The following is a 25,898-nucleotide window of genomic DNA, read 5'->3' on the forward strand; positions in this document are numbered from 1 at the left end:
TCTGTAAGAGCATGTGAACAGGCAACAGAGCAAACCAATAGTTAATAAAGCAAAAAAAAAAAAAAAAAAGATAGCATTCATTCACCACTTTAGAATCACCCAACACAATAAGAAAGACTGCGAGATCAGTCTAGTTCAACTACCAGAGATCAACCGTTCAAGCTACTGCAATGAAGCACCTCATTATTTAAAAATAAATAAATAACTAAAACCCAAACTCAACCAACCAAACAAAAAAAATCCCCAAACCCCACAAAACAAGCAAATAAGAAAAAAGCCTAAGCATGACCCCAAAACAGTTATGTCATGTTAATAAAGCTACAATAAGGTCAAAAGCAAATTAGTACCCACCACTGTATAAGATAGAGTGGTAATCAAACCTTTATAAAAAACATACTTTAAATAGATTTTTGTTTTGGGTAAGCTAAGTGCAGAAATGTATTTATTCTATAAGATTTTTTTCTCTTCCCATAAATTATCCACCTAGCTTTATACTGGCATACTTTTTAATGAGTTGTGACTTGGAATTTAGGTTTGGATTATGACAGTTTCATGTGGTACCTTTATAATATTATTATAAGAAAATAATAATATTTTCTTCACCAAAGCTAAAGAGATATGTATGGCATTATCAACTATTACCTTGCTGGTTTATTCTACAGGAAATACTGGAAAGATGATGTTATTGCTTTATATTGTTCAACTGTCTAAAAGTATAAAGAATACTTAAAGATACAAGTACTTCTATTAAAGTTTCCTTTTTATCAAAATATCTGTAGCATTAAATATTTGAGTACCAGAAACTTCTGTGTTCAAAAGAAGTAAACTACAGTTTAACAAAGATAAACATAATTACCCTGAGAATTATTTAATCATTATCAGATGAGTCCTTAAAGAGTAAAAGCAAATTCTAGTCAAATGTAAGGGACTTACAAAAATAGCACCTTGTTTAAATAATATTTTCTGGATGTCTAATTCAGTCCTGACTAGTTTTAGATTTTAGACTAGTGCTGGTTTGACATTCGTATTTTAGGTCGGCATGAGTCAACAGAAATATAATGTGAGCCAAATTTATAATTAAAATTTTTCTAAGAGCCACCTTTAAAAAAAGTAAAAAGAAGCAGGCAGAATTAATTTTAATATAATTTATCTAACCTAATATATGCAAAATATTATTTCTTCATCAGTATTAAAAAATTAATGTAATATTGTATATTCTTTTTTTCATACTTAAGTCACTTGAGACTGGCCCCATTCCAAGTGCTCAATTGCCATATGTGATGAGTGGTTACCATTGTTCAGCAAAGTTTTAGACATCTGTATTGATTATAATTTAAATTGGCTCTATCTTTTACCTTTTCTTCTGTTTCTAACTTTTGTGCAAGAAAACCGCATTTGTCAGAAATGAAGAACTAAATAATCAACCTTAATTTTTGAAAACATCTAGAAAGGAAAGTTCCCCCACTTCTCATTTGCAATCACTCTTAATTTTAAGTACTGGTTCACACAAACAGAAAAAGATTAAGTCACTTTTGAAAAGAGCTGAGTACACTCTCCCAATGATATTTAAGATGCAGAGCATAGAGAAAGTACACGATATGATAGGGTTAATCCACTGTTACAAAGAAAATATTGCATATTTCAACTGTAATTTTCAGCAGGTGAAATGAAATAATTAACTTCTTAAACATCTCCAAGTTGTGAAAATTATAAAATTAAATCAAGTTAAAATAGGTAGAGAGATGAAATTTCTCTTGTTCCCTGATCGTGACAATACTTGACCTTGTTTATTCCTTTCTCTAAAATTACTATTTAAACATCTTATATTACTGTATCTCCACTTGAAAATTATCCACAGCTTTAGTGATTTTTGACAAAACCCTTAGGAAACTAGGGCAATGGCCACATATTCTAAGGCCGTAATTTGACCTTTACTCCGTTTTGGTTAAACTTTTCCCCAAAATGTAGGTTTCAGAACATATTTTGTTGCATACACCTACATTTGTATTTGTAGTTTAACATGAAATGCATATTGTAAAACTGTCTTTGAACAGAGTAAGTCTATATTACTTAAACTTTTAGGTTACCTCACAGAACCTAGAATTTCAATGTGTGTCTAAGTAAAAGTAAAGAGAATAGGATTATTTTCCCCCTTAACTGTAAAAAGAAAAAAAAAAATCGAGATGTGAGATTCAAGGCATATATTCTGTGTTATTTTGTAATCTTTTCGTGTGTGAGTCAATTCAGTGAGCTTTGATTTTAATAATTAATTGAATGTATAAGTGATGTAAGAAAAATTAGAGAAATTACTGCTACACACATGCCCAAAGGTAATTTTATACCGTATTTTTTTATAAGATATATACAAAAAAATTAGGTGAGATTTTGGAGTTAGAAGGGGACTTGACAAGCTCCCGATCTAACTTCAAGGAGGAAGATACACAAAAACGTAAGCCCTGAGAGACGTGATGACTTGCTCAAAGCCTTGCCAATAATTCGTGACAGGCTCAAATCTGTGGTGAGCTAATAAACAGCAGAACTAGGGCTTCATTCCAGGTAGTTTGCTCCAGAGACCGTGCTCTTAACCACAACACTAGAGCACCCCCTCTCAATAAAACTGTTTATGAAGTCTACTGTTCTTTTCATGAAGTTTTACATTCTGCGAATTCACAAATTTTAAAACAAATTAAATGAAAGTCTGTAGAGAAGTTATAGACTTTTGCCTCTCAGGATATAATACCTATGAAATGTAGGAGTAAATGTAATTTGTAGGTAGAACAGAAATAATAGTTTTGGCACAGAATTTTTTTTTCTTTTTAAAAAAGAAAAGTAGGTGAGAAACTTTGATACTGAGGAAAAGGAACTGTGTCCCTTTGGGCTCTCCATACAGAAATAAGTAGCTGCAAATTAACTCATGTTTTACCTACATCAAAACACCAGCTCTTATTTTTGAGGGGATTCGTGGATCACGTCACAAGTCTGATAACAGCTATGGATTCTTACTCCACAAAACTGAATATGCACTCCAAAATTCTATAGAATAATTTCATAGGGTCTATGAACTCTAGGTTAAAGACTCTCCACACTAAGAAATTGCTTGAATTCTTCTGGACAGTTACCAAGTCCCCAAAGTCTGATGGTTTATGGATTACATTCTCTTTAACATGTAGCCTAATACTACACACTTGAAAAATTTAAGTGATCCATTTCATTTCTAAAAATTCCATTAAAATTATTTAGTATTAATTATACTAATTTTCACAGTAAGTTTCTTATATGGAAAAAGAAATGTGCAAAATTAGCTTCCCTAGCTATTCTAATGTTCTAGCTATTTAGGAAAATATTTTCTAAAGAAAACAAAATCCATTAATAGGTAGTATCCATATATAAAATATTCAGCAACATATTAAAATTCATGTCGGTCTCAGTAGGAAATGGCTACGTTCTAGGCAGGACTTCTGATATGTTAATAAATTAAATATTTTAATATACAAATTATAAGGAAATAACTTCTTCAAGACAAATCCATCAATAGGCACATTCACCAAACCTTCCTAAAGATGTTCTTAATTTCTTCTTCTTGTGCATAAGCACAAGTGAAACAAATATGATTCAACTTTTTTAAAATAGAAATAAATTATTTCTCAAGTTCTCTAAATTGTGTATACATACGGAAAATGGTTGGATCCCCAATATCTCAACCTTAGAAATACCTTTAAGAGAATGATACCTCATTTAAATGTGTGGTTTTAGTTTAGTTTCATATTTCCACATCCTTTACCTCTTGATCTTTCTCTGCTTTTCTTTCTAGAGCCTCAAATTCATCCAAATCATTCTTTTCTTTTAATTTCAATTCCATTTCTTCATTTTCTCTTCTTAGTTGTTCATAGTCTAACACCAGATTATCATAGTTTGCACGAAGTGAACTCAATTCACTTTCTAAGTTTTCCTATTGCAAACAAACCCAAATTTTCAAGTCAGAGAGAATTCCGATCATATATTGTTTGTTTCCTTAACAAAATTTGGATTAACCAAATAATTAATTTAACCTTGAATCGTTTGGTGGTTTAGGCCATTTTCTTCTTCAATAACTTTTTAATGGTCTAGCTTGATCCAGAGTAAGATAAAGGATCTGCATTTTGGTAAATTAGCTAACTTAGAATAGAAGACGACTATTTTGAAAGGGTTAAAATTAAAAAAAAATAAATCATAAACAAATGCTCTGTCTGTGTCTGACTAGAAAAGCTGAGTCAGAAGTAGGAGGTAGCGCTCATAATGGAATACAGATCCTTAAGCTCCTTAGTAATAAAGCTGATAATTTAACTCTCCACCTGTCTGACTACTATCTTATTTCTCAGGTAGCTCTGAATCTAGGAAATGAAACTGAGGGATTATTTATTGACCTTTAAAACTCTACTGGCCTTAATTAGAAGCAAAACTGTTACTGAAATTAAGTCAGAGCTAGAAATGTGTTACAGCAACAACAATAAACCCCGATAACAAATGAATTTAAAAAAGAGTAAAAGGATAATACTCTGTAAAATACATTTAAGTTACCTGACTTAGTAGCTTTGTTGCTGGATTCCACTCTATCTCAGTTAATGTATCAAGAGTGTTACTGAAAATATCAGACTCTGAACAGACAGCTATAATTAGAGGGAAAAGAAATTTATCCATAAGCTTGTTATTAAGTTTCTTAAAACTCAAAGATAAAAAAAAAATCTGATCAGAGGTAATAAACTCAAATTAGCTAATACGTGCTCACAGTATGATCATAGCCAAGAATACATTAACAACAAACGTGATCATTTAAATTATTATGTCAATTAAGATCACTGGTTAGAATGAGTGATAACATACAGGGGTCCTTAATACAATATAGGTAAAAAGGACAAATTCTAAATTTGAGATTTGATTATTTTAAGTAGATTTAAAAATGCCCCTAAAAAATATTTATAACTATGTTGGAGACATAATTTTGAAACGGATTCCTGTGTAAACGCCATCCTTTCAAGGTTAGCAGAGTTTAAGGCTGATGTTTGTTATATGGATACTAATTTAACTGGATAATGATTAGAATAAAAACATGTGTTTCAACTATAATGCATTATTCTTAAGAAATCTAGAAATAGAGAACGTCATGAACGTTCACTTTCTTAAAATTACTTATTTTTATCATTATCTCCATTGTAATTACACCTAAAATACATACATTTTATTTAAATGTGTTTATCACATTAATTGAGTTATAAATAAAGTCTCTCTTTAGAGGGATGTTTTTATAATTAAAACTAATTGAAAAAGTACTCACATTCATCAATTTCTCCTAAAGTTACAGCAGCCTTATGTGTTTTTGTTGTTACATTCACTGGCATATTGAATTCATTTACATAGTTTGAGTCCTTCATTTTGTTAATTTTGCCAAGGCACCAAGTAACTCTTCGTTTTTTTTTAGCCTGAAGAGAAAGAAATCAAAATTACCTCACACAGATCTGGGCTCAACATCTTAAAACAAGGGAACTAGTTTCCATTTTAAAAAACCATTGGGACTTCCCTGGTGGTCCAGTGGTAAAGAATCCACCTTCCAATGCAGGGGACGCAGGTTCGATCGCTGGTCGGGAAACTAAGATCCCACATGCCACAGGGCAACTAAGCCTGCGCCACAACTACTGAGCTCCTGCGCCTCAACTAGAGAGCTCCCACGCTGCAAACTACAGAGTCCACGTGTTCTGGAGCCCACACGCCACAACTAGAGAGAGAAAACCTGTGGCCACTAGACAGAAGCACTGCAACAAAGAGCCCACGCGCGCGCGGCAACAAAAGATCCTGCGTGCCTCCGTGAAGATCCTGTGTGTCGCAACTAAGACCCGATGCAGCCAAAATAAATAAATAAAAACAAACAAACAAAAAAAACCAAAACAAACAAACAAAAAACCCCATCGACTTGGCAGAATGTTTACTAAATCTACTTTAATATCTTACCAGTTTAAGGATAACCTGAGATAAGAAAACATATTCAAACTTTTCAGATCAGTATTTAACCCCATAATAAATTTGATGAAACTACTATTTAAATTGCATATTTTATTAGAAGGTTTACTTATAAGCTTCTCTGGAATGTAACTGAAAGGAATCGGTTGACTCTCAACTCTTCAAGTAACCTGGGGATATACGGAAGGGACAACTGTTGCTGCCCCCTTAGAGCTACCGAAAGCACTTTTGGGTGCCCAGTTCTGTTCCACTCAGTTATCTGTTCATCTATCATCTTCCCTAGCTCCTTCCTCTTAGCTGTACGAATGCTCAAGCTTATTTATCTGCTGTTGAGTTTTAAAAAAACAATCCCTTGCCTCCTCACTTCTCTCTAGCTACCATTTTCTTTTAGTTTCTACATTGTCTTCTTCCTCATCATCTATCTACTTCTTCCTCATCCCTTCAGGGGCATTTCTGTCTCCTGATTCTTATCCCACCCAGCTAGCTGTCTTCATCTCTCATTCTGCTTTGCTGGTTTCTCTTCCCCTGCCCACTTCCTAAGTGTTTGTGTCTTTCCATATTTCACAGCTAGCATTCTTCTCTTGTGTCTCTACTAGTACAAGCATTATCTCCTCTTATTTGATCCTCTCAACAATCCTCTATTACTACATCCATTTTATAGTTGAGCTGGGTGTCCAGAAAGTTTGGAGAAGCTGAGTAGAGTCATACAGCCAACTGGAAGCTGAGCCCATGCCTGTTGACTTCAGAGCCTATCCACCAACCATTCTACTGCATTGCCTGTCAACATTATCTGCTGTCCCCAGAATATTCTGCATGCTTTCATGCCTCTACCACATACTACCCTTTTGCTTGAAATAGCCAGCCCTTTCCACAGACTGCTCTGCAAAAACCTAGCTGTACATACATGTTTGACTCCAAAGACCTTCACCTCAACTCCACGTGCTCCCAAAGCCACTCCTGGACCTTGTCATTATCTCAAACTCATAAACCCAGACATGCTCTTAGTACAGTGGCTATCCTCCACTTTCTTTATCTAGTTAATCCCATTATAGTTACTTAGCTTACAAGGTACCTTACTTTATTCCTGTTTTTCTCTTCCTATCATCTTAGATTCCATAGATCATCACTTCAACCATGTTTTTGGGTCAACAGCCTCAAATTATTTGACCCAATATCTGTTCCCCAAACCTATTCCAACACAGTGTACACACAGATGAATTACACTGTCTTTTAAGACTTTATCAGCCTCCTGAACACTGCCAGGGCATACAGTCAGAAGACTGGCTGCCACCATCACCTGGGTCCTTAATGCTTCCCGGTAAGACTCTTTTCCTCCTTGTTGGCTTTCTTTTCTATTCCCTATAAAGGCTATACTATTTCAAACTCTTAGCATTGTCTATGAACTTGTGTCTCCACCATCTCCTGCTATCAGAGCAGAAAAATTAAACTTCCTACTTCAGAAAGACAATAAAAGCCTAAACTTACAAAAGCATTACCTGAACTGATGCCTATCCTTTCCTCTGTCCTTGTTATCATGAATAGATGTTTCTCCTTCTAAGGCCAGACCCTTCTACTGTATTCAAGATTCCATCCCTTTGAGTCATCTCAAGCCACTGCAAGGTGGCTTTCACTACCAGCACATAACTCAAAATTGCTTTTGCAAATGAGCTTCTTATTTCTAAATCCAAAGCATTTTTGTCTATGTGTATCTTACTTAACTTCTCAGCAGAATGTGACAATGCTGACCACTACCACTCTGAAATACTCTGTTCCCTTGGTTACCACATTCAGCTGGTTTCCTTCTAAATTCTGAGCTAAACATGGGTTCCTTCAGGGATTCTTCTTTACCGCCTTTACCTAAAAAGTTGTTGTTTCATGGGGTTTTGTGCCTGACCCTCTGTTTTTTCCATTTTCAACATGCTTCCAGAGCAAGCTCACCCATTCCCAGGACTCTAAGTTGGATCTGCAGTAGTTAATGCCAAACTGATACCTCCATGTCAGACCTTTCACATTTTCGACTGCCTGACATCTTAAAATGGAGATGTCCTGAATCAAACACTGAGCAGCTCCACTGCTCTTCATTCAGTGTTCCTCAACTCAGTGAATATGCTACCAGCTACCCAGAAAGCCTAGTAATGCCAGCCAAGTCATTTTGGATACCTCCTTCTCCCTTTCTCTGCCGCTGTGTCTACATAATCACAAAATCCTGTTGAGGCTACCTCCCAAATAGCTCTCCAGTTTATCCGATTTCTTCCACCTCCAGAGCCACAATCATTGCAGAGGCCCAATCTATCTGATGCACATAATAGCCTCACCTTCCCAAAATGCAATTCCGATTATGTTCCATACAAGGCTTTTCCTTGTCCTTAGCATAATGCAACATTCAAGTCCTTCACTGAGGTTTTAAAATGCCCCTGCCACCAGAAAGTCCAAGAAATATACTGTTTTCCCCCAATTTTAAGCTTCTGTACATTTAAGTGTCTTCCTGAAACACTATTCCTTACGCCTCCCACTGGGCTATTTCCTACTCATCACTCAGTCAACAAATTGATCTAGAGCATCTTCTAAATACTTAGAATGGTGACCTGAACATAATGTCTATTAATAATTATCTTAATAGTATATATTTATTGAGGATTTGCTGAGCAGAAATTATAGTGTTAAGCATGTACTGTATGTTACTTCACTTAATTCTCACAACAATCCTATGAGGTGGGGATCAAGCTATATATCACAGATAAGGAAACTGCAGCAAAGTGTATTTGAGAAATTGCCCAAGGTCAAGTGTTAGGAACTGACAGAACAGGGATTCAAAACCAGGTAGTTCAAATCCAGAGGCTGTGCTCTTAAGAAAATATTTGTTGGATAAATAAATCCCTACTCTAGTAAAAATAAAAACCACAAAAACTGGAAGCCAGAATTTTGATCAGTATGTTGATCTATATTCTAGATCAATTTCCTGATACTAATATTTCTGTTTCTTTAAACAGAAAATATTCCCACATACTCTAGACATCTGTGGTTTCCAATCCCTAATTAATTTTATTTGAAGTTCTTAAGAAGCATATTGCAAATAGATTCCTTGAATATACTCTAGACTCTAAACCATGAAAGACTCCAAATAGCCAAAGCAATCTTGAGAAAGAAGAGCAAAGCTGGAGGCAGCATGCTTCCTGATTTCAAACTGTATTACAAAGCTATAGCAATCAAAACAATATGTATGATAGTGCCATAAAAACAGACACATAGACAAATGGAACAGAACAGAGAGCTCAGAAATAAACCCTACACATATATGATCAATTAATTTACAACAAAGGAACCAGGAAGATACAATAGGGAAAGGACAGTCTGTTCAGTAAATGATGTTGGAAAAACTGGACAGCCATACGCAAAAGAACGAAACTGGGCCACTATCTTACACTATACACAAAAATCAACTCAAACTGATTAAAGACTTGAATGTTAACACCTGAAACCATAAAACTCCTAGAAGAAAACACAGGTGGTAAGCTTGAATCCTTGAATTAGGACCTCTACATTAGGGATCAGTATTTTTTAATAAACCTCTTCTCTTAGGTGTTTTGTTGCTATATAGGTAAATAGCAACACAAAAGTTCTGGGTTTCTTGAATACACTGTATCAAAAGATAAGAAATGCATAACTATGTAATAAACACATAGGAATACCCGTTCTATTCTCTGTATACCAAGTTTAAGTTGTCATCTTTTAAATTTTACCTTTAATTCCTGTTGTGATGTGAGGGAAGAAGAGGTCACCAGCATCCGTGTTAAGTTTTGAATTTTCTCAATCTGCACTTTTTGAAGTAAATCTTTTTCTTCCAAAAGTTGTGCCATTTGGTCTTTTTCCATTGCCTGGGCTCGAGTCTCTAAAGAAACCTACAGAATGTAATATTGGGTTATGTTAATAACAAATGTAGCTAGATTTTAAAACTTCGAAAGTAGCTTAAAAGAACAGAATAGAAATTTGTATGTGAACTAAGAGAATTTTAATTTTATTGAAATAAAATATACCCTACCTGCAGAACACCAATACACAGTTACCATAATCAGTAATTTCTCAAACTAAAAATAAAGTCAAATATACATTTCTTCTCATGTCACTATTCTATATGCCATTACAATGCTCTTAAAGCAATTCTATTAGTTGCCTAAAAATATATAAATAGTAGACAGAGAAGTCATAAAAGCAGAGATTTGAATACCTACAGCAAAGGAAGAGATGTTTTCATAAGACTACCATTTGATATTTTAGCTTATTCCTAAAAAGATCACTAAAATGCAAGATTTATATAAAATAGAGGACCATAATAGTTAAAACAAACAATGACAAGTGATTATGCTATCTTATTAGATTGCTATCTCAGGGTTGGAAGAAAAATTCAAGTTAACGTGAAACTAGAGAAAGTAGTTTTAGGTACCTATACATGATCTCTCTTTTTTAACCTAATTCCCTATGTATAATTTGTGACAATTAAAAAAAAAAAATTATCTCCACTTGGCCCACTTGAAAATATCAAATTTTCCCCTTTGAAAATGAAAAACAAACTCTAAAATAACTTCAAGAAACCAAATCTTTCAGTTTATAGTAAATTAAACTCAAATTTTTATGAGTTGATTTCTTTAGTTGAAAGCTGTTTTAAATTTAGGTTGCAAAACTCAGATATTGATGACTTAAGAATCTCTGGGCGATTAGGTAGATCTCAATTCTAAATCTGTCCCTACTCTTTACTGAAATACATGGTTCACACATACCTCCTCTAATTGCTTTTTAAGATCCATTATTTCTTTTCTGTATCTTTTCAGGAGAGCTTCATCATTTGATACCTCGTTAACGTAAGGAGTATTCTTCATATGTTTAGCAGTGCTGGCAAACTGGGAAAAAATACAAGAGTGTTATGTGCTCCACACACAAAAATTAAGTAAATTAATAATATCTGGTCTTCCTGTAATTAAGTTTTGTAAAGAAAAATCAGTACTCTTCCCAGGTAGTTTAATACTTTTGAGTACAGAGTGCATTTTATGTCCCTGTAACAATGCCTGTAATGCTCCAGTCAAAAGCCTCTCTCCTTCCTTTGAACGGCTATCCTACTTACTAGCTACTTAAGTATTAATCCAAGGCAATCATGTTGGAAGACAGGTCTTATCTTCCCTATAAGACTATACATTCTGTGAAGCCAGGGACTCTATTTTCTATCTGTTTTCTCTGACAGTACCTCGACTCAGTGCTCAGTAGCTATTTAAAGCAATGTTTCTTAGAGTATGAGTATCAGAAGTTACTTTAAGTGGGTACATGAAGGTATCCATTATATAAAACATTGAATCCTTCATTGAGACAGCTATTCTACTGACAATTCAATTCCCCCCTACTCGCCTCTCTCCTTTTTTAAACATAAAATGCAGGCCTTAGGCTCAGTGCAAAGGCAGGCAACAATTAGCTAGCAGGAATTTAGGAATTATTTTATTATAAGCACATACACATGTTTTTTGGGTCACCTTCTATTTGTTGCAAGTGATACTAGTTTTTCATTTACGGAACTGATATAACGTTTCCTTTCATAATCAATTAAGTAAAAAAGTGAGTTTGTAAAAGAAAAATATCAAGTCAATTTCAGTAAAATAGTGTTGGATGTGGCAAAAATTGTGGAGGTGGGATATGAATGATTGAATTTTGGGAAAATTAAGAAATGCTATTTAGCAGACAACATGTAATTTTATTTTAACAGGTAGTTATGTGAATTAAAAAAACTCTACCTATTTTTAGTAGGTAATTTTTCCTTCTTAAAGATGATATCCCCTCCTATTAAGCTGAGATAAAAATCACACTCACCTGGAGAGTAGTAAGAGTTTCATCAAAAGACACTGGAGTAATTGTGCAGATAATACGTGTTTTTGCATTTCCTCCCAAGGAATTCTGGAGAATTCGTGTTAATTTGCTATCTCGATAATTTATGAAACCACTTAGTGAGAAATGAGTTTGGGAAGAAAAAGAGTAAGAATTTTTATATAACAAAAGTGGTTGGTTCTTAATGTAGAAACTTAAAATAGCTACAGTTAAAAAAATTAATTATTTACAGGTTACATCAGGCAGATCAAAACTACTAACTAAAAAATATTTAAAATATAGAAAGTAAATTTAGTAGGACACAATCATATGTATAAGAAGCCAAGCATGATCACAGAGTCATGAAAGCTTTTGAATATATGAAATAAGAACATTTATTTGAGTGTCAATAAAATATTACAATTCTCGACCTAATGAAAACATAAGCATTAACAGATAGAGTACAGTGGGATAAACATACCCAACTTGTCCATCACTAAGTTTCTTGATCACTTGTCCCAAAATAAATAAGCTTCGATTTATATTACAGCCTTCTTTGAGTCGCAAACCTGCATTTATTAAACAAATATAAAAACTAAAATTGAGCCCTGTACTGGATGATGAACTTATCAGTAAATTATGAGAGAAAGTAGAAATTAAAGGGACAGATGTTGAAGTCCATGCTTTGGACCAGATCTGAGCTCACCTTTAATACCACTGGTGGAGGAGCTCTCTCCCTAACCCTCCCCCAATTAGGTGAATCAGAAAGGTTATCACCTGAGAGAAATGGCAAAATGAAAAAGATGACTAAGAAAAGAATAAGAGGGAGGGAAAGCCCATTGTCTAAAAGAGCTCCTCTAATTCCTCCATTCAAATCTATTTTTTCCAAACCTTCAAATATAGACAACTATAGGCTCAAAACCAAAAAAAGTTCTCATTTTAATATTGTGAGTATGCTCACATGACTCTAACATTAAAAAAAAGTACCTGGAAAAAGCTCTATTCCAGTTTTATGCCCCAACCAGTTCCTGTTCCCTCTACCAGTAAACCATGTTTATTATTTATTCTTCTAGATTTGTAGAAATACAAGTTCATATATATTCATTTCTCCCCTTTCTTTTTCAGACAAATAGTAGCATACTATACACACTATTTTGCACTTTGCTTTTTTCACTTGGCAGTATATTGTGCATCATATCAGTAAACACTGGTCTTTTTCATTCTTTTTCATAGCATAGAATTCCATTGTATGGATGTATCAGAAATTATTTACCTAGAACCCTGTTGAGGGATATGTAGGTTTTCAATCTACCATGTATACAAAAAATACTGCAATAAATAACTCTGAATAGCTGTTATTTCACAGGTGCATTATTCAGCTATTGCTGTAATATCACTGCTTAACAAGCCACCTTAAAACAATAAGCATTTATTTCCCGTTCATGGGTCTGGTCTGGTGGATATAGGCCATGCTCAGCAGGGTGTCTTTATGTCAGGCTGCAGGAAATGAACACAGAGAGAGGCTTGACATCTTTATGATTTTGCACCTTCCCATCTAAGTATGCTTTTCCATTTGTTGAAGTATTTGGTTATGTCCTTCAGGTCTGTTTTGAAGTTTTCTTTATTTTGGCCCTGTGCAATTTTTGTTGAGTTTCTTCCTAGGTATTACACCTTTTAAGCCATCATTGTAAATTGAGTCTTTTTGCACACTAAATATTCTAACTGGTTATGTGTATTATAGAATTATTAATGTCTGTATATTAATTTTGTGCCCCACTTCCCTTCTGAATTTTCTTACCTGATATGGAAATTTAGATGGTTTTCATGGTACTCTCACGAGCTTTTCAGCTATACAATCCTATCAACTGTACAGTTCTAGTTTTTTAATTGATGCTATAGTAGCCCAAATTAGATAATTAGCCACATACATAAGCTGCTTTTTACATGAAGGACTTTTATCACAAAATTATTATTGTCATTATTAGTTTCTAAAATGCATGGTAGCACTTTTATTCTGTGAAAGAACAGGAAGACACTCAGACCAACATATTTCATAAGTTTTCATTACCTTCAGCACCTGTTTGAGCCGCTCTTTCACTGCCAGCAAGATCAACCAAATTCTGTAAGACAGATGATAATAAACCTTTAGGAAGCATAATGAGATAAAACCCAAACTACTGAAAGAACATTTAAAACACATAGTTTACTTGAACACCCCATCTGTACCCTCATCTTTCACCCCACTGTTCAGGCCTTCCCTTGTCAAACCGATCTGTAACCCTTGTTCCTTCTTTGTATCCTCCATAATGCCACCAGAATAGGTTTTCTATTTACTACACAAAGTTCAAAACCTTATCATATGAATGTGATTCTTTGCAGTCTGGCACTTGTGTGGCCCCAGCATCATATCTATTCATTACTTACTCCTAACTCTAGCTGAACTACTCACTACACCCTAAACGCCTCATGTACTTCTACACTCCTAAGTGCTACCTTTTGCCATTCTATTTGTTACTTCTAAAGTTCTAGATCGCCCCTAGTCTTTATTCAGGACCAAAGGCAAATGTTACCTGCTCAATGTAGCTTTGCTGATTTTATCCTTTCTCCTCCCATACCTTGAATGAGTTGTTCTTTTGACTGTACCCAGAGGTCATTATAGATGACTTATTCTTACAGCACTTATTGTGTGGAGCTAGTCATTTGTCTCTGACTCTACTGTAGCATCTTTAAAAGCACGGACCTCTTTCATTTCACAAATATTGTTGGAAAAAAGTGACTGTCATGCTTCAGGCAGTATGTTAGGTGCTAGGGATATGGCAATGAATTCGACAAGTAAGGTCCCTGTCCTGATAGAGCTTATATTCTATATGGAGTGGTAAGAGGAGAGGAGGAAGTTGCTGAGAAGACAGAAGAAGACAGATAGGAAACATAACCTGGTAAATGTAATACAGATAATTTAAAGAGAGTCCTGGAAGAGGAAAGAAGGGACAGAGTAGGTTCTCTGGACTGAGTGGTAGGGGTAGACTTCCCATTAAGCTCAGATCTGGAATGACAGAGGGAGGCAGCCATGTAAAACCAAGGGAAGCACAGTGCAGATTAAAAGAGCAGCCAGTACACTCAGTCACAAAACAGAAGTGAGCTTGGTATGCTCAAAAAATAAAAAGGGCAACCTGGCAGAGTTGGTGAAGTGGCAATGGAACACATAGCATAAGAGAAGGAGGTAGGAGTCAGATTATGCAGAGCTTTGTAAGTAGGGGTAAGAACGTTGGATTTTCCAAGCACAATGGGAAGCCAAGAGAGGGCTTTAATCAAAAGAGTGACGTATCTTGATTTAACTTTCTGAAAGATCAACCGTGGTATCCTAGATGGAGAATGAACTGGAGAGGGGCAGAAGTGGCAGCAGTTAGCCCAGTTAGGAGGCTAGTGCAGGAATATAAGTGAGAGATGATGGTGGCTTGGGCTAGGGACGTCGTAGTGGAGACAGTAAGTAGTGGAGGGATGTCCTCTTTGTTTTTTAATCTGAGAGCCCAGTAAATATTATTAATGCATTAAAAGAAAGTCAGAGATTTAAGTTATCTCTCTCTTTGAAGAGTAGGCAGGTAATTATGTACTCCTGCTTTACAGTCCTGTCTCAGATACTGCTTTCTCTAAAATACTCAAAGAAGTCTAATCGTTGTTATATACTATCTAGTACAAGTGACCTAGATACATAATAAAGGGGAAAAGTGGTGATGAAAGCATGAATTAAAGTAAAAAGATGAGGACAAGCATTAGTGTTCAAAGGCACTAAGAAGCTCAGTCTATCTATAAGAGAGGAGCTTATGTGGACCAGAAGGAAGCAAAGTAAGACTGGTTAAGCCAGATCTTGTCCAAGGAAATGCCACAGCAAAAGTAGTGCTTAGTAACATTAGAAATCTGCATAACAGACCAAAGAAAGGAAGACTAGAGTCCTAGAGGCCAGGCCCAGGAGAATGACAGAGTAATTCAAGAGAGATGAGAACCTAAATGAGTATGACACCCAATGGAATGATGACAGGTAGGATCAGGAAGAAATGGTGATGACTGGAGAAAAGGGAAAGAAAGAAAAAATGAGCCAAAATAGACTTGGGTTTCCAGCCTAGGTGACCAGGATAATGCTAGTATTACTGGAAAAAGGAATATTCATTAGAATAGGAAGAAATTAATTTGGTTTTAGATCCACTGAAGTTTGAGATAACAGTGGGACAATCTTTAGAAAGACAGGAATTAGAACTCAAACTCAATGGTGAAAAACTGAAAGCATTTCCCCTAAGATCAGGAACAAGACAAGGATGAACACTCTCACCACTACTATTCAACATAGTTTTGGAAGTCCTAGCCACGGCAATCAGAGAAGAAACAGAAATACAAATTGGAAAAGAAGTAAAACGGTCACTGTTTGCGGATGACATGATACTATACACAGAGAATCCTAAAGATGCCACCAGAAAACTACTAGAGCTAATCAATGAATCTGGTAAAGTTTCAGGATACAAAATTAATGCACAGAAATCTCTTGCATTCCTATACACTAATGATGAAAAATCTGAAGGAGAAATTAAGGAAACACTCCTATTTACCACTGCAACAATAAGAATAAAATACCTAGGAATAAACCTACCTAGGGAGACAAAAGACCTGTATGCAGAAAACTGTAAGACACTGATGAAAGAAATTAAAGATGATACAAACAGATGGAGAGATATACTGTGTTCTTGGATTGGAAGAATCAATATTGTGAAAATGACTATCCTACCCAAAGCAATCTACAGATTCAATGCAATCCCTATGAAATTACCAATGGCAGTTTTTTTACAGAACTAGAATAAAAAATCTTAAAATTTGTATGGAGACACAAAAGACCCTGAATAGCCAAAGCAGTCTGGAGGGAAAAAAACGGAGCTAGAGGAATCAGACTCCCTGACTTCAGACTATATTACAAAGCTACAGTAATCAAGACAATATGGTACTGGCACAAAAACAGAAATATAGATCAATGGAACAGGATAGAAAGCCCAGAGATAAACCCATGTACCTATGGTCAATTAATCTATGACAAAGGAGGCAAGGATATACAATGGAGAAAAGAGAGCCTCTTCAATAAGTGGTGCTGGGAAAACTGGACAGCTACATGTAAAAAGAATAAAATTAGAACACTCCCTAACACCATACACAAAAATAAACTCAAAATGGATTAGAGACCTAAATGTAAGACCGTACACTATAAAACTCTTAGAGGAAAACATAGGAAGAACACTGACACAAATCACAGCAAGATCGTTTTTGATCCACCTCCTAAAGTAATGGAAATAAAAACAAAAATAAACAAATGGGACTTAAGGAAACATAAAAGTTTTTGCACAGCAAAGGAAACTATAAACAAGACGAAAAGACAACCCTCAGAATGGGAGAAAATATTTGCAAACGAATCAATGATCAAAGGATTAATCTCCAAAATATGTAAACAGCTCATGCAGCTCAATATCCAAAAAACAAACAACTCAATCCAAAAATGGGCAGAAGACCTAAATAGACATTTCTCCAAAGAAGACATACAGTTGGCCAAGAAGCACATGAAAAGCTGCTCAACATCACTAATTATTAGAGAAATGCAAATCAAAACTACAATGAGGTATCACTTCACACCAGTTAGAATGGGCATCATCAGAAAATCTACATACAACAAATGCTGGAGAGGGTGTGGAGAAAAGGAACTCTCTTGCACTGTTGGTGGGAATGTAAATTGATACAGCCACTATGAAGAACAGGATGGAGGTTCCTTAAAAAACTAAAAATAGAATTACCGTATGACCCAGCAATCCCACTACTGGGCATATACCCAGAGAAAACCATAACTCAAAAAGACATGCACCCCAATGTTCATTGCAGCACTATTTACAATAGACAGGACATGGAAGAAACCTAAATGCCCATCAACACACGAATGGATAAAGAAGATGTGGTACATATATACAATGGAATATTACTCAGCCATAAAAAGGAATGAAATTGGGTTATTTGTAGAGACATGGATGGATCTAGAGACTGTCATACAGAGTGAAATTAAGTCAGAAAGAGAAAAACAAATATCGTATATTAACGCATATTTGTGGAACCTAGAAAAATGGTACCGATGAACCAGTCTGCAGGGCAGAAATTGAGATACAGATGTAGAGAACAAACGTATGGACACAAAGGGGGGAAAGTGGTGGTGGTGGGATGAATTGGGAGATTGGGATTGACATGTATACACTAATATGTATAAAATGGATAACTAATAAGAAACTGCTGTATAAAAAAATAAATAAAATAGAACTCAGAGACATTAGAAACAATAAACATTTGACCATCGTCAACACAGAAATGGTAACAAGGGCAAACAAGGGAAGAAAAGCCACAGAACACTCCTGTGCTTTGACTAGGAGCGTAGTAGGAAAGAAGCCACGAAAGGGAATAAAGGAGCAGAGCTAAGAGCACCTGGATGTTATTATTCCAGAAAGGCCAGGAGACACTCATAAAAAGACCACCTCCAAAGAGCCAGAAAAAGACTCTTTGGGGAAGACTTCTTTCCAAGAAGATACTTAGAGTAAGTGGGAAGTCTGGAGTGTTGGACCAGATGGTTTCTATGGTCCCCAGATGATGGAGCATCAAATAATATAATAAAAGACACTAAACAGATCACTGAATATGTCAAGCTAAATTATAATTAAATTTAATTATAATTAAACTTAATTTATAATTAAAGCTAAACTATGAGAGAAAAGTTAAAATTGTAGTGATATATCACAGGCTAGGTTTGGAAAACAAAACAGAAGTTAGGTTTTATGTTTTTCGTTGTTGTTAAAGACTAATCTACTAAAATAAATGCTATACTTGTATAGTAAAATAACTCAGGTGAACTAGAATTAGATACTTAAGACTCTGATTTTTCAAAATCTGAAAAACAAACATATTATAGATTTATTACTTTTTCCCCTGAAGTTTTCAAATCAAATCGAGAAATCTTACATCATATCCCATGTCAAACTAAAGAATTTAGGCCTTGAAGACAGAATAAAGCAATAATGGTAAGGAATAGAAAGGAAGCACAAAAAGGAGAAATGATACAGTGTAGCATGGAGGAATGTTTGCATAATGCTTATATTCACTTATCAACAAATAGGTATTGAATATAAACTATGTACAATGCGTTGGAGTTACAAAGATGAAGGAGATATCACTCTTCCTTTCAAGGGATTTATAGTCTAAAACACTGTTTATAATACAAAGCTTATTTTCTTATTGTACTTAACTATGAACTTGAATAATCTGATTTATTTTTTAACTATCTCACCCAGGTTTTTGTTCATCTCATAAGTATCAATACCATTGGCAGAGACCAAAAAAACCCTCAAAACCCCAAACACAAAAAAATCACCAAATTCCAAGATTACTTTAACTCTTAAATGTGCATGGAATCAACCCTTCCTCAATTACTAGTTAGGGAAAGCCTCAACTCCTACAGTTCTTACATCTAAAGTTCAGGAAATGGCAGCTATAAGATCACAGGAAGTAAGATTCTCTGAACTCTTCTCACATTTCCGCTAGTAATCTCATGTTAGTGATGAGACTGAACTACCAATTTATAGATGCTTTTGCCAATTAGTTAACAGTTCTCATGAAACCAAACATACAGCAGCTAAATTAAATTTTGGTTCGGCTCATTTAGTACTTTATCACGGTTCATCAATACTCACCAAATGGGACACCTTGACAGATCCTTCAAAATTAGGTTCACCTTTCTCTCTACTTTCCAAAATCTAGAAAGAAAAGGCAACTTGTAGAAAAATTAGTGTATTTTTAATTGGAAAGACCAAATATAGAGAGAATTACCTACCATCCTAAAAATGGTATGAGAACGACTACTTCTTTGATTCATTTTTGTAATTCCATAATGCCTGTTCTCTGTAAAAGAATCATATTTCAGCTGTGTATATTACAATCCAAAGAAAAACACTAACTTGTATTTAAGTTTAGAAGTGAAAAGTGTGATTTAAAGCCTAAATACATCAATTAAATAGTTTTTACACGTGTTTTGAAGAAATACAGTATAAAGTCTTACTCTCTCCTTTTGTGATCCACTTCAAAGCCATTTCTGATGTATAAACAACTTCTTCTGTGAGATCAGCCACATACACATTCCTCTGAAACAAGTTTAATTATGGGAAAAGCAGAGAACTATAAGTCACTTAAAATTTTGCATTTCAAAAAGAAAGTGCAAAGTATTATAGAATTCATTTGTGGAAGTTAAGAGTAGAAAATGGGCACTTCTGTACAAAAATAACAACTAAATTTATGCTATTTACAATTTATTTCCTGTACCAAAACACACCGAATTCTAACCTGAGACTTCCAGCTTGCTCTTTTTAGGCACTTATGCCACAATATTATAGCTGTCAATATTTAAAAACTATACATGTTACTTAAGAGATAATCTCTATAAATGTTTAAGAAAGAAAATAAAAAACAAATGATAGTAACAGGAGACACTTTAAAATATATAGAAATTAAAGGCAAATGTTCAAGAAAAATAATCCCAATGAGTAACTCTTTTTTGAGCCACTCTGTTACTTACATTGAAGTCTTCCCGAATTATTAAAGGCTTCATTTTCTCAGTGTCACAGAGTAAGTCTGTAATGGTTTCATTGTATATCTCCATGTAAGACACACGTAAAAGAAATTCCCTATCAGGAAACTAGAAGAAAAAGATATGTGAAAACATATCAGAAAACATCAGAGATCATCCAATTATGAAAATCTAATAATGAATGCTTATGTGCTAATATTAAATATTAAAATATTCTTTGAGAAACTATCTTTTAAAACTTTTTATTTATTTATTTATTTTTTGCGGTACACGGGCCTCTCACTGTTGTGGCCTCTCCCGCTGCGGAGCACAGGCTCCGGACGCGCAGGCTCAGTGGCCATGGCTCAGGGGCCCAGCCGCTCCGCGGCATGTGGGATCTTCCCGGACCGGAGCACGAACCCGTGTCCCCTGCATCGGCAGGCGGACTCTCAACCACTGCGCCACCAGGGAAGCCCTAAAAATATTTACCTATTTTTTAGTTGATGTATAGTTGACCTATTCCACTATGTTAGTTCCTGGTGCACAACATGGTGATTCGATATTTCCATACATGTCAAAATGATCACATGATAAGCCTAGTTACCATCTGTCACCATACAAAGATGTTACAATATTATTGACAATATTCCCCATGCTGCACATTTCATCCCTGTGACTCATTTATTTTCTAACTGGACATTTGTACCCTTTAATCTCCCTCACCTATTTCTCTCATTCCTCCAACTTCCCTCCCCTCTGACAACCACCTGTTTGTTCTCTGTATCTATGAGTCTGTTTCTGTTTTGTTTGTTCATTTGTTTTGTTTTTTAGATTCCACATATAAGTGAAGTCATGTGGTACTTGTCTTTCAGGAAATTATCTTTGTAAAACAAACAAAAAACAAAACTTCCCCTGTGCTTCTATATTGATAACAAGCAACAACAACAGTAAAGCATTTTTTCAGAAATAATGAAAAGTATAGTATCATAGAATTATAACAGGAAAATACCCAGTCCAATTCTCTAACCTCAAAATAAAACCTACATATATTCAAGACAGTAAAAATAAAGTAATGATGAAAAAACTAATTTAATACCAGCTCAACTAATTAGCTTGCCTATTCTGACCTTCTGATTCCCTCATCTTTTATCTAGTCTACTTTTTACTGCTCCTTAATAATCACTGGTAGCTAAACAAAGGCAATGAGGACCTAATCATTATGATAAGATTTTCCTGTTCCTTAATGTCCACTTTTTGGTGGGAGTACTGTTTCATGATTCAAAGGAAAGAATGAAAGAACTTTAAGCTTTGTAGTTAGTAAGTTTGTGGGAAAAAAATGAATCTATGCTATGCCTTCCTTCTTTCCTCATGGATAATCAAGAGATAACTATAAATATACTTCATCATTACAAGAGAACACTAAGGTTGCTATCCTATTATCACCACTTTTACCTGCATGTACTAGAAATTTAGCTAAATTATTTACCTTCTTAATTTTTTGGAAAATGTCATGAATTGCCCTGGGTATTACTCCCAAATAATCTTGTGACCCCAACATAGTATAGGTTTTTCCTGATGCAGTCTGCCCATAGGCAAATATAGTACCTGCAAAAACAAAACACACACATGCAAAGATTAAAAATGAATCTATAGTGTATAAAACTATCAATACTTGCTAAACAGACCCCCAAGACTGAAATGTTTTTGCAGTGAATACACACCATTGTAGCCTTGTATGGCAGAATCTATGATTGGTACTGCTATTTCTTCATACACATTTTTAGTAGTTTCATTACTATGAAAGACACGATCTAAAAAACAAAACATAAAAGTTAAGTCAAACAAATTAACTGTTTTCATTCTGAATTAGTAGTTGCCCACAGAAATAAAATTGTCAGGATATGGTATGATAAAAGATTTAAGACACAATATTTCCTTCAACTTATTTGTCCTCTGAAAATACTCTTCTCTTTAGGTAAAATGTGTTGGTCCTCACACAGAAAAAATACAAGTCTGTTACCCTATGTGCTTTCAAGAGGCAGTAGGGCATGGTGGCTGAACATGGGGGTCCAGAATCAGACCGCCTGCAAATCTTGGTTCTGCCATTTACAGTGTTATTTTGGCCAAAGTGGTTGATGTCTCCGTGCCTCAGTTCCCTAATGTGTAAAATGGATATATATTATCTTCCTCATAGAATTATTGTGAACATATGTTAATACTTTGGAAGTATAAACTATTACTATTCTTTGAGAAATGTTAATGTTTTTAACATACCTAGCAAGAAGGTCTAGCTCAAACGAAACCAAAAAACGCAGATATTTGGAAGAAAAGTACTGACCAAAGCTGAAGTGCTGCTAAAGGCTGGGTTTAGAGTAGCATTTGCACTGATAAATTCACAAGTCCAGGATGTGGTTCTCTGCTTTTGTTAGCACATTAAAAATAGACCACCCTTTTAGCAGTGCCCTCACATTAAAAAGCTCACAAGAAATGGATGTGTAAATCAGGAGGGTAATGTACTGACCTACAATGAGAAATTCAGTGATCACACTGCTTGCACCATGACCACACATCTGCGCTATGGGCAGAACAATATGGAAAACCAAAGTGCCCTCTGTAGGCTGCTTAAGGGTCATGATTTTAGAGCAAGGAGAAATGGCAGGGTGATTCAAACTTTAATGTTATCTGTTTCAGACAGCTGGATGAGTCCAAAACCTGCATGGGCGTATATGGCTACTGAGAATCTGTGGTACTTAGGTTTTATAATCTCTGGCACATATTACCTTTTAAAAATTATGTTAATACCACCAAACATTCCTTTACCAGGAATCATTTTCTCTTCTGCGTATCTTTGTGGCTTTCTAGTTAAACACTAATTGGACAACTTAATCACTTACTCCTGAGGTTGGTGACAGGCCGTCACTGTTGCTCTATGCTGCCTAAGTGGCAGCATGGTAGTGTGGCTGGAACACAGATCTGGAGCCTGACTCTTTCATTTGCTGGCTGTGTGACTCCAGGCCTCTCTGATTCCTCATTAAAATGGGAAGGTACCAAATTTATATAAGCTTATTAGGAGGATTAAATGAGTTAATATATATGAAGTGCTTAGAACAGTGCCTGGCACATTGTCAGCACTATATACATGCTAAATCAATACACAAATCAACCTAGTTAACTGTTAGGTCCTCCAAGTCCCTTTGTCCTAGCTAACTCTCACTCATCCTGCAGGTCCCAGTGTAAGTGGTACCATTTCAGACACCTAGATTAGTTAGATCCCTGCTATAAACTCCCACAAAGCTTATGTCATCATAAGTGTAAAAACTTGTTTAAAGCCTTTCTTTCCACCAAATAAGATCCACAAAAGCAGAGATAGGTCCCCACTGTATTCTACCAGACAAAGAAGGAATATCTTCACTATCTATTCTTTAAAAAGTTTTGAAAAACAACTGGAAAAAAAAAAAAAGAAAATAAACAACAAAAAAAGAAACAACAACAACAAAGAAACCAAACTGGAAGATCTTAAAGATGACTTGACATTAAATAACATATTTTGGGCTTACAGAGTTTTACGCCACAAGTACGGTGACGAATAAGAGGAAAAATGTTAATTTCAGTTAAAAGGCACTATGACTATAACTGTGTTTAATTTTTTATTTACTTATTATTATTTTTTATTATTGCTATGTTTTAAGTGTCAGTTTATCATCTTACTTAGCATACATGAATGAACAATTTTTCAAAGTTTCCACTGAAGCAGTTTACTGAAGGCTTAGTTTGATCTTTAGTGACAAATCCAGTGTTATTCATAAGGCTTTTGTACTCATAACAGAAAAATGATACCAGGTTAACTTTTGATGCTGTTATAAACTTACCAAAATTGAAGGATTTACTCCCATCAACTTGATAAATTGTATTATTGTCAGTTTTCCAGTAAACTTGAGTATCTTTTCCAAGCGCCTCTTCTCTAAAAGAATAAAAAAACTGCATTTTAGAATAACTGGTCACAGAAGTTGTGTTACATGAAAGATAACTGAAAAGACCTCATCTTCTGATGAATATTTTAAAAGATGGTAATGACGTATACCATAAATAGGATAAATGTGGAAAATCCACCTTTGAGGGGTCAAAGGTGGATTTTAAATGGGGCTTTCATGGGGCTTTCATGCACTTTCATGGGAGTTTCTTTGTGAAGCTCTTCACTTCCACCTTCCAACGCAGTACTGGCAGCTGAAAAGATACGTTGAAAATGCAACTCTGGTTATGTCCCTCCTGCTTAAAGCCTTTAAAAACCATCTGAAATCCTTAATTTGGCACATGACACCTGGATCATTGTAATTTCTCTCTTCGAGCCATATCTTCCTCTAAATTCCTATATACACCCTAACTCCATACAAATCAACTGCCTGAAGGTCACTCCAAAATAAGATTCGACCCCTCTCTGCCTGGAATACCCTGACTTATGTTTCCATTAACTAACTTAACTGTTCTTTCATTCATGAAAAGTATCAGGAGTTTCCTACACAGCCCTGTCCCTCCCCTAAACTGTCTCACTTAAGGACTAAAGACTCCTCTAGCAAACATTCTCCACCTGTCTATCATAACACCTGTCATGATGTATTATAATGCTTTATGTAGATTTCTTCTAATGCATTAATGAGCTTCTTAAAAATAGGAAATTCCTCATTTTGATATTTTTATTTATTAAACACCCAGTAATGGTTAACAAATGTTTCTCAAACAAAATGTGTCAGCATTCTGGGGCAAAGGCCCGAGACAGGCAAAGCAAACAGACTTCATTTTCATTTCTGCCCCTTCCTGTTTTTTCTCTATAGCATTTATTACTCCAGTATCATCACTTAATATTCTATATTTTTCACTTTATTTTCTGTCTACCCCTTTAGAACGTAAGATCCACTGGGCAACGATGGTAGTGTGTGTTTAGTACAGTACACTGAACTAAAAAAAAAATCAATTTTGATGAATATCGGTCATTCAACCTGAACGTGGAGTTCACTCACTGAAGTGTTGAGGGTCTACTGAATACAATGGAAGAAGACTGACTAGTTCTTGCGCTCAAGGAGTATACAGTAAAGGGGGACAGAGCGTCAGTTAAATGTAAAATGACTAGCTGTGAAGAGTGCCAGTAAGGATTTTTCCTATGCGACTTTCCTGGGGGAGGGATGGGGAGCGCAGATGGGGGGACGGCAGAGCAGCGCAGGGAGTAGGGTTTTTAATGTCGGCGAGCCGGAGTTATAGACTTAAGAGAATCCCACAGCTGGAAAGTATCCTCTAGATCCTCCGATCCTGGCCCGTCACTTTACACATAAGAAACCAAGGCACAAAGAGGGTCAATGGCCGAGTTTCTAGGCAGCGGAGCAGGAAGGAGCAGCGAGGACTCACTCCTGCGGCTCGGGCCCGGGCCGGAGGCCGCAACGGGAACCTG

The 25,898-nt window shown here is 35.4% G+C and overlaps 1 protein-coding gene across 1 annotated transcript in view; it reads right to left on the reverse strand.

Moving 5' to 3' along the window:
- CENPE (centromere protein E) overlaps positions 1-25,898 on the reverse strand; it is a gene marked incomplete at both ends in the record, with an annotated part of 73,312 nt that overhangs the window by 47,331 nt on the left and 83 nt on the right. Inside the window, 15 exons of the mRNA XM_082653349.1 lie at positions 3,782-3,949; positions 4,558-4,646; positions 5,312-5,456; positions 9,732-9,890; positions 10,767-10,886; positions 11,842-11,971; positions 12,317-12,404; positions 13,904-13,955; positions 19,590-19,652; positions 19,730-19,797; positions 19,955-20,036; positions 20,468-20,587; positions 21,945-22,063; positions 22,180-22,269; positions 24,328-24,419. Of these exons, the coding sequence (XP_082509475.1) occupies positions 3,782-3,949; positions 4,558-4,646; positions 5,312-5,456; positions 9,732-9,890; positions 10,767-10,886; positions 11,842-11,971; positions 12,317-12,404; positions 13,904-13,955; positions 19,590-19,652; positions 19,730-19,797; positions 19,955-20,036; positions 20,468-20,587; positions 21,945-22,063; positions 22,180-22,269; positions 24,328-24,419 (1,585 nt within the window). The remainder of the gene's footprint in view (positions 1-3,781; positions 3,950-4,557; positions 4,647-5,311; positions 5,457-9,731; positions 9,891-10,766; positions 10,887-11,841; positions 11,972-12,316; positions 12,405-13,903; positions 13,956-19,589; positions 19,653-19,729; positions 19,798-19,954; positions 20,037-20,467; positions 20,588-21,944; positions 22,064-22,179; positions 22,270-24,327; positions 24,420-25,898) is intronic.

Source organism: Grampus griseus (genome assembly GCF_964374135.1).
Source record: "Grampus griseus genome assembly, chromosome: 4".
NCBI classification, from domain to species: Eukaryota; Metazoa; Chordata; class Mammalia; order Artiodactyla; family Delphinidae; genus Grampus; species Grampus griseus.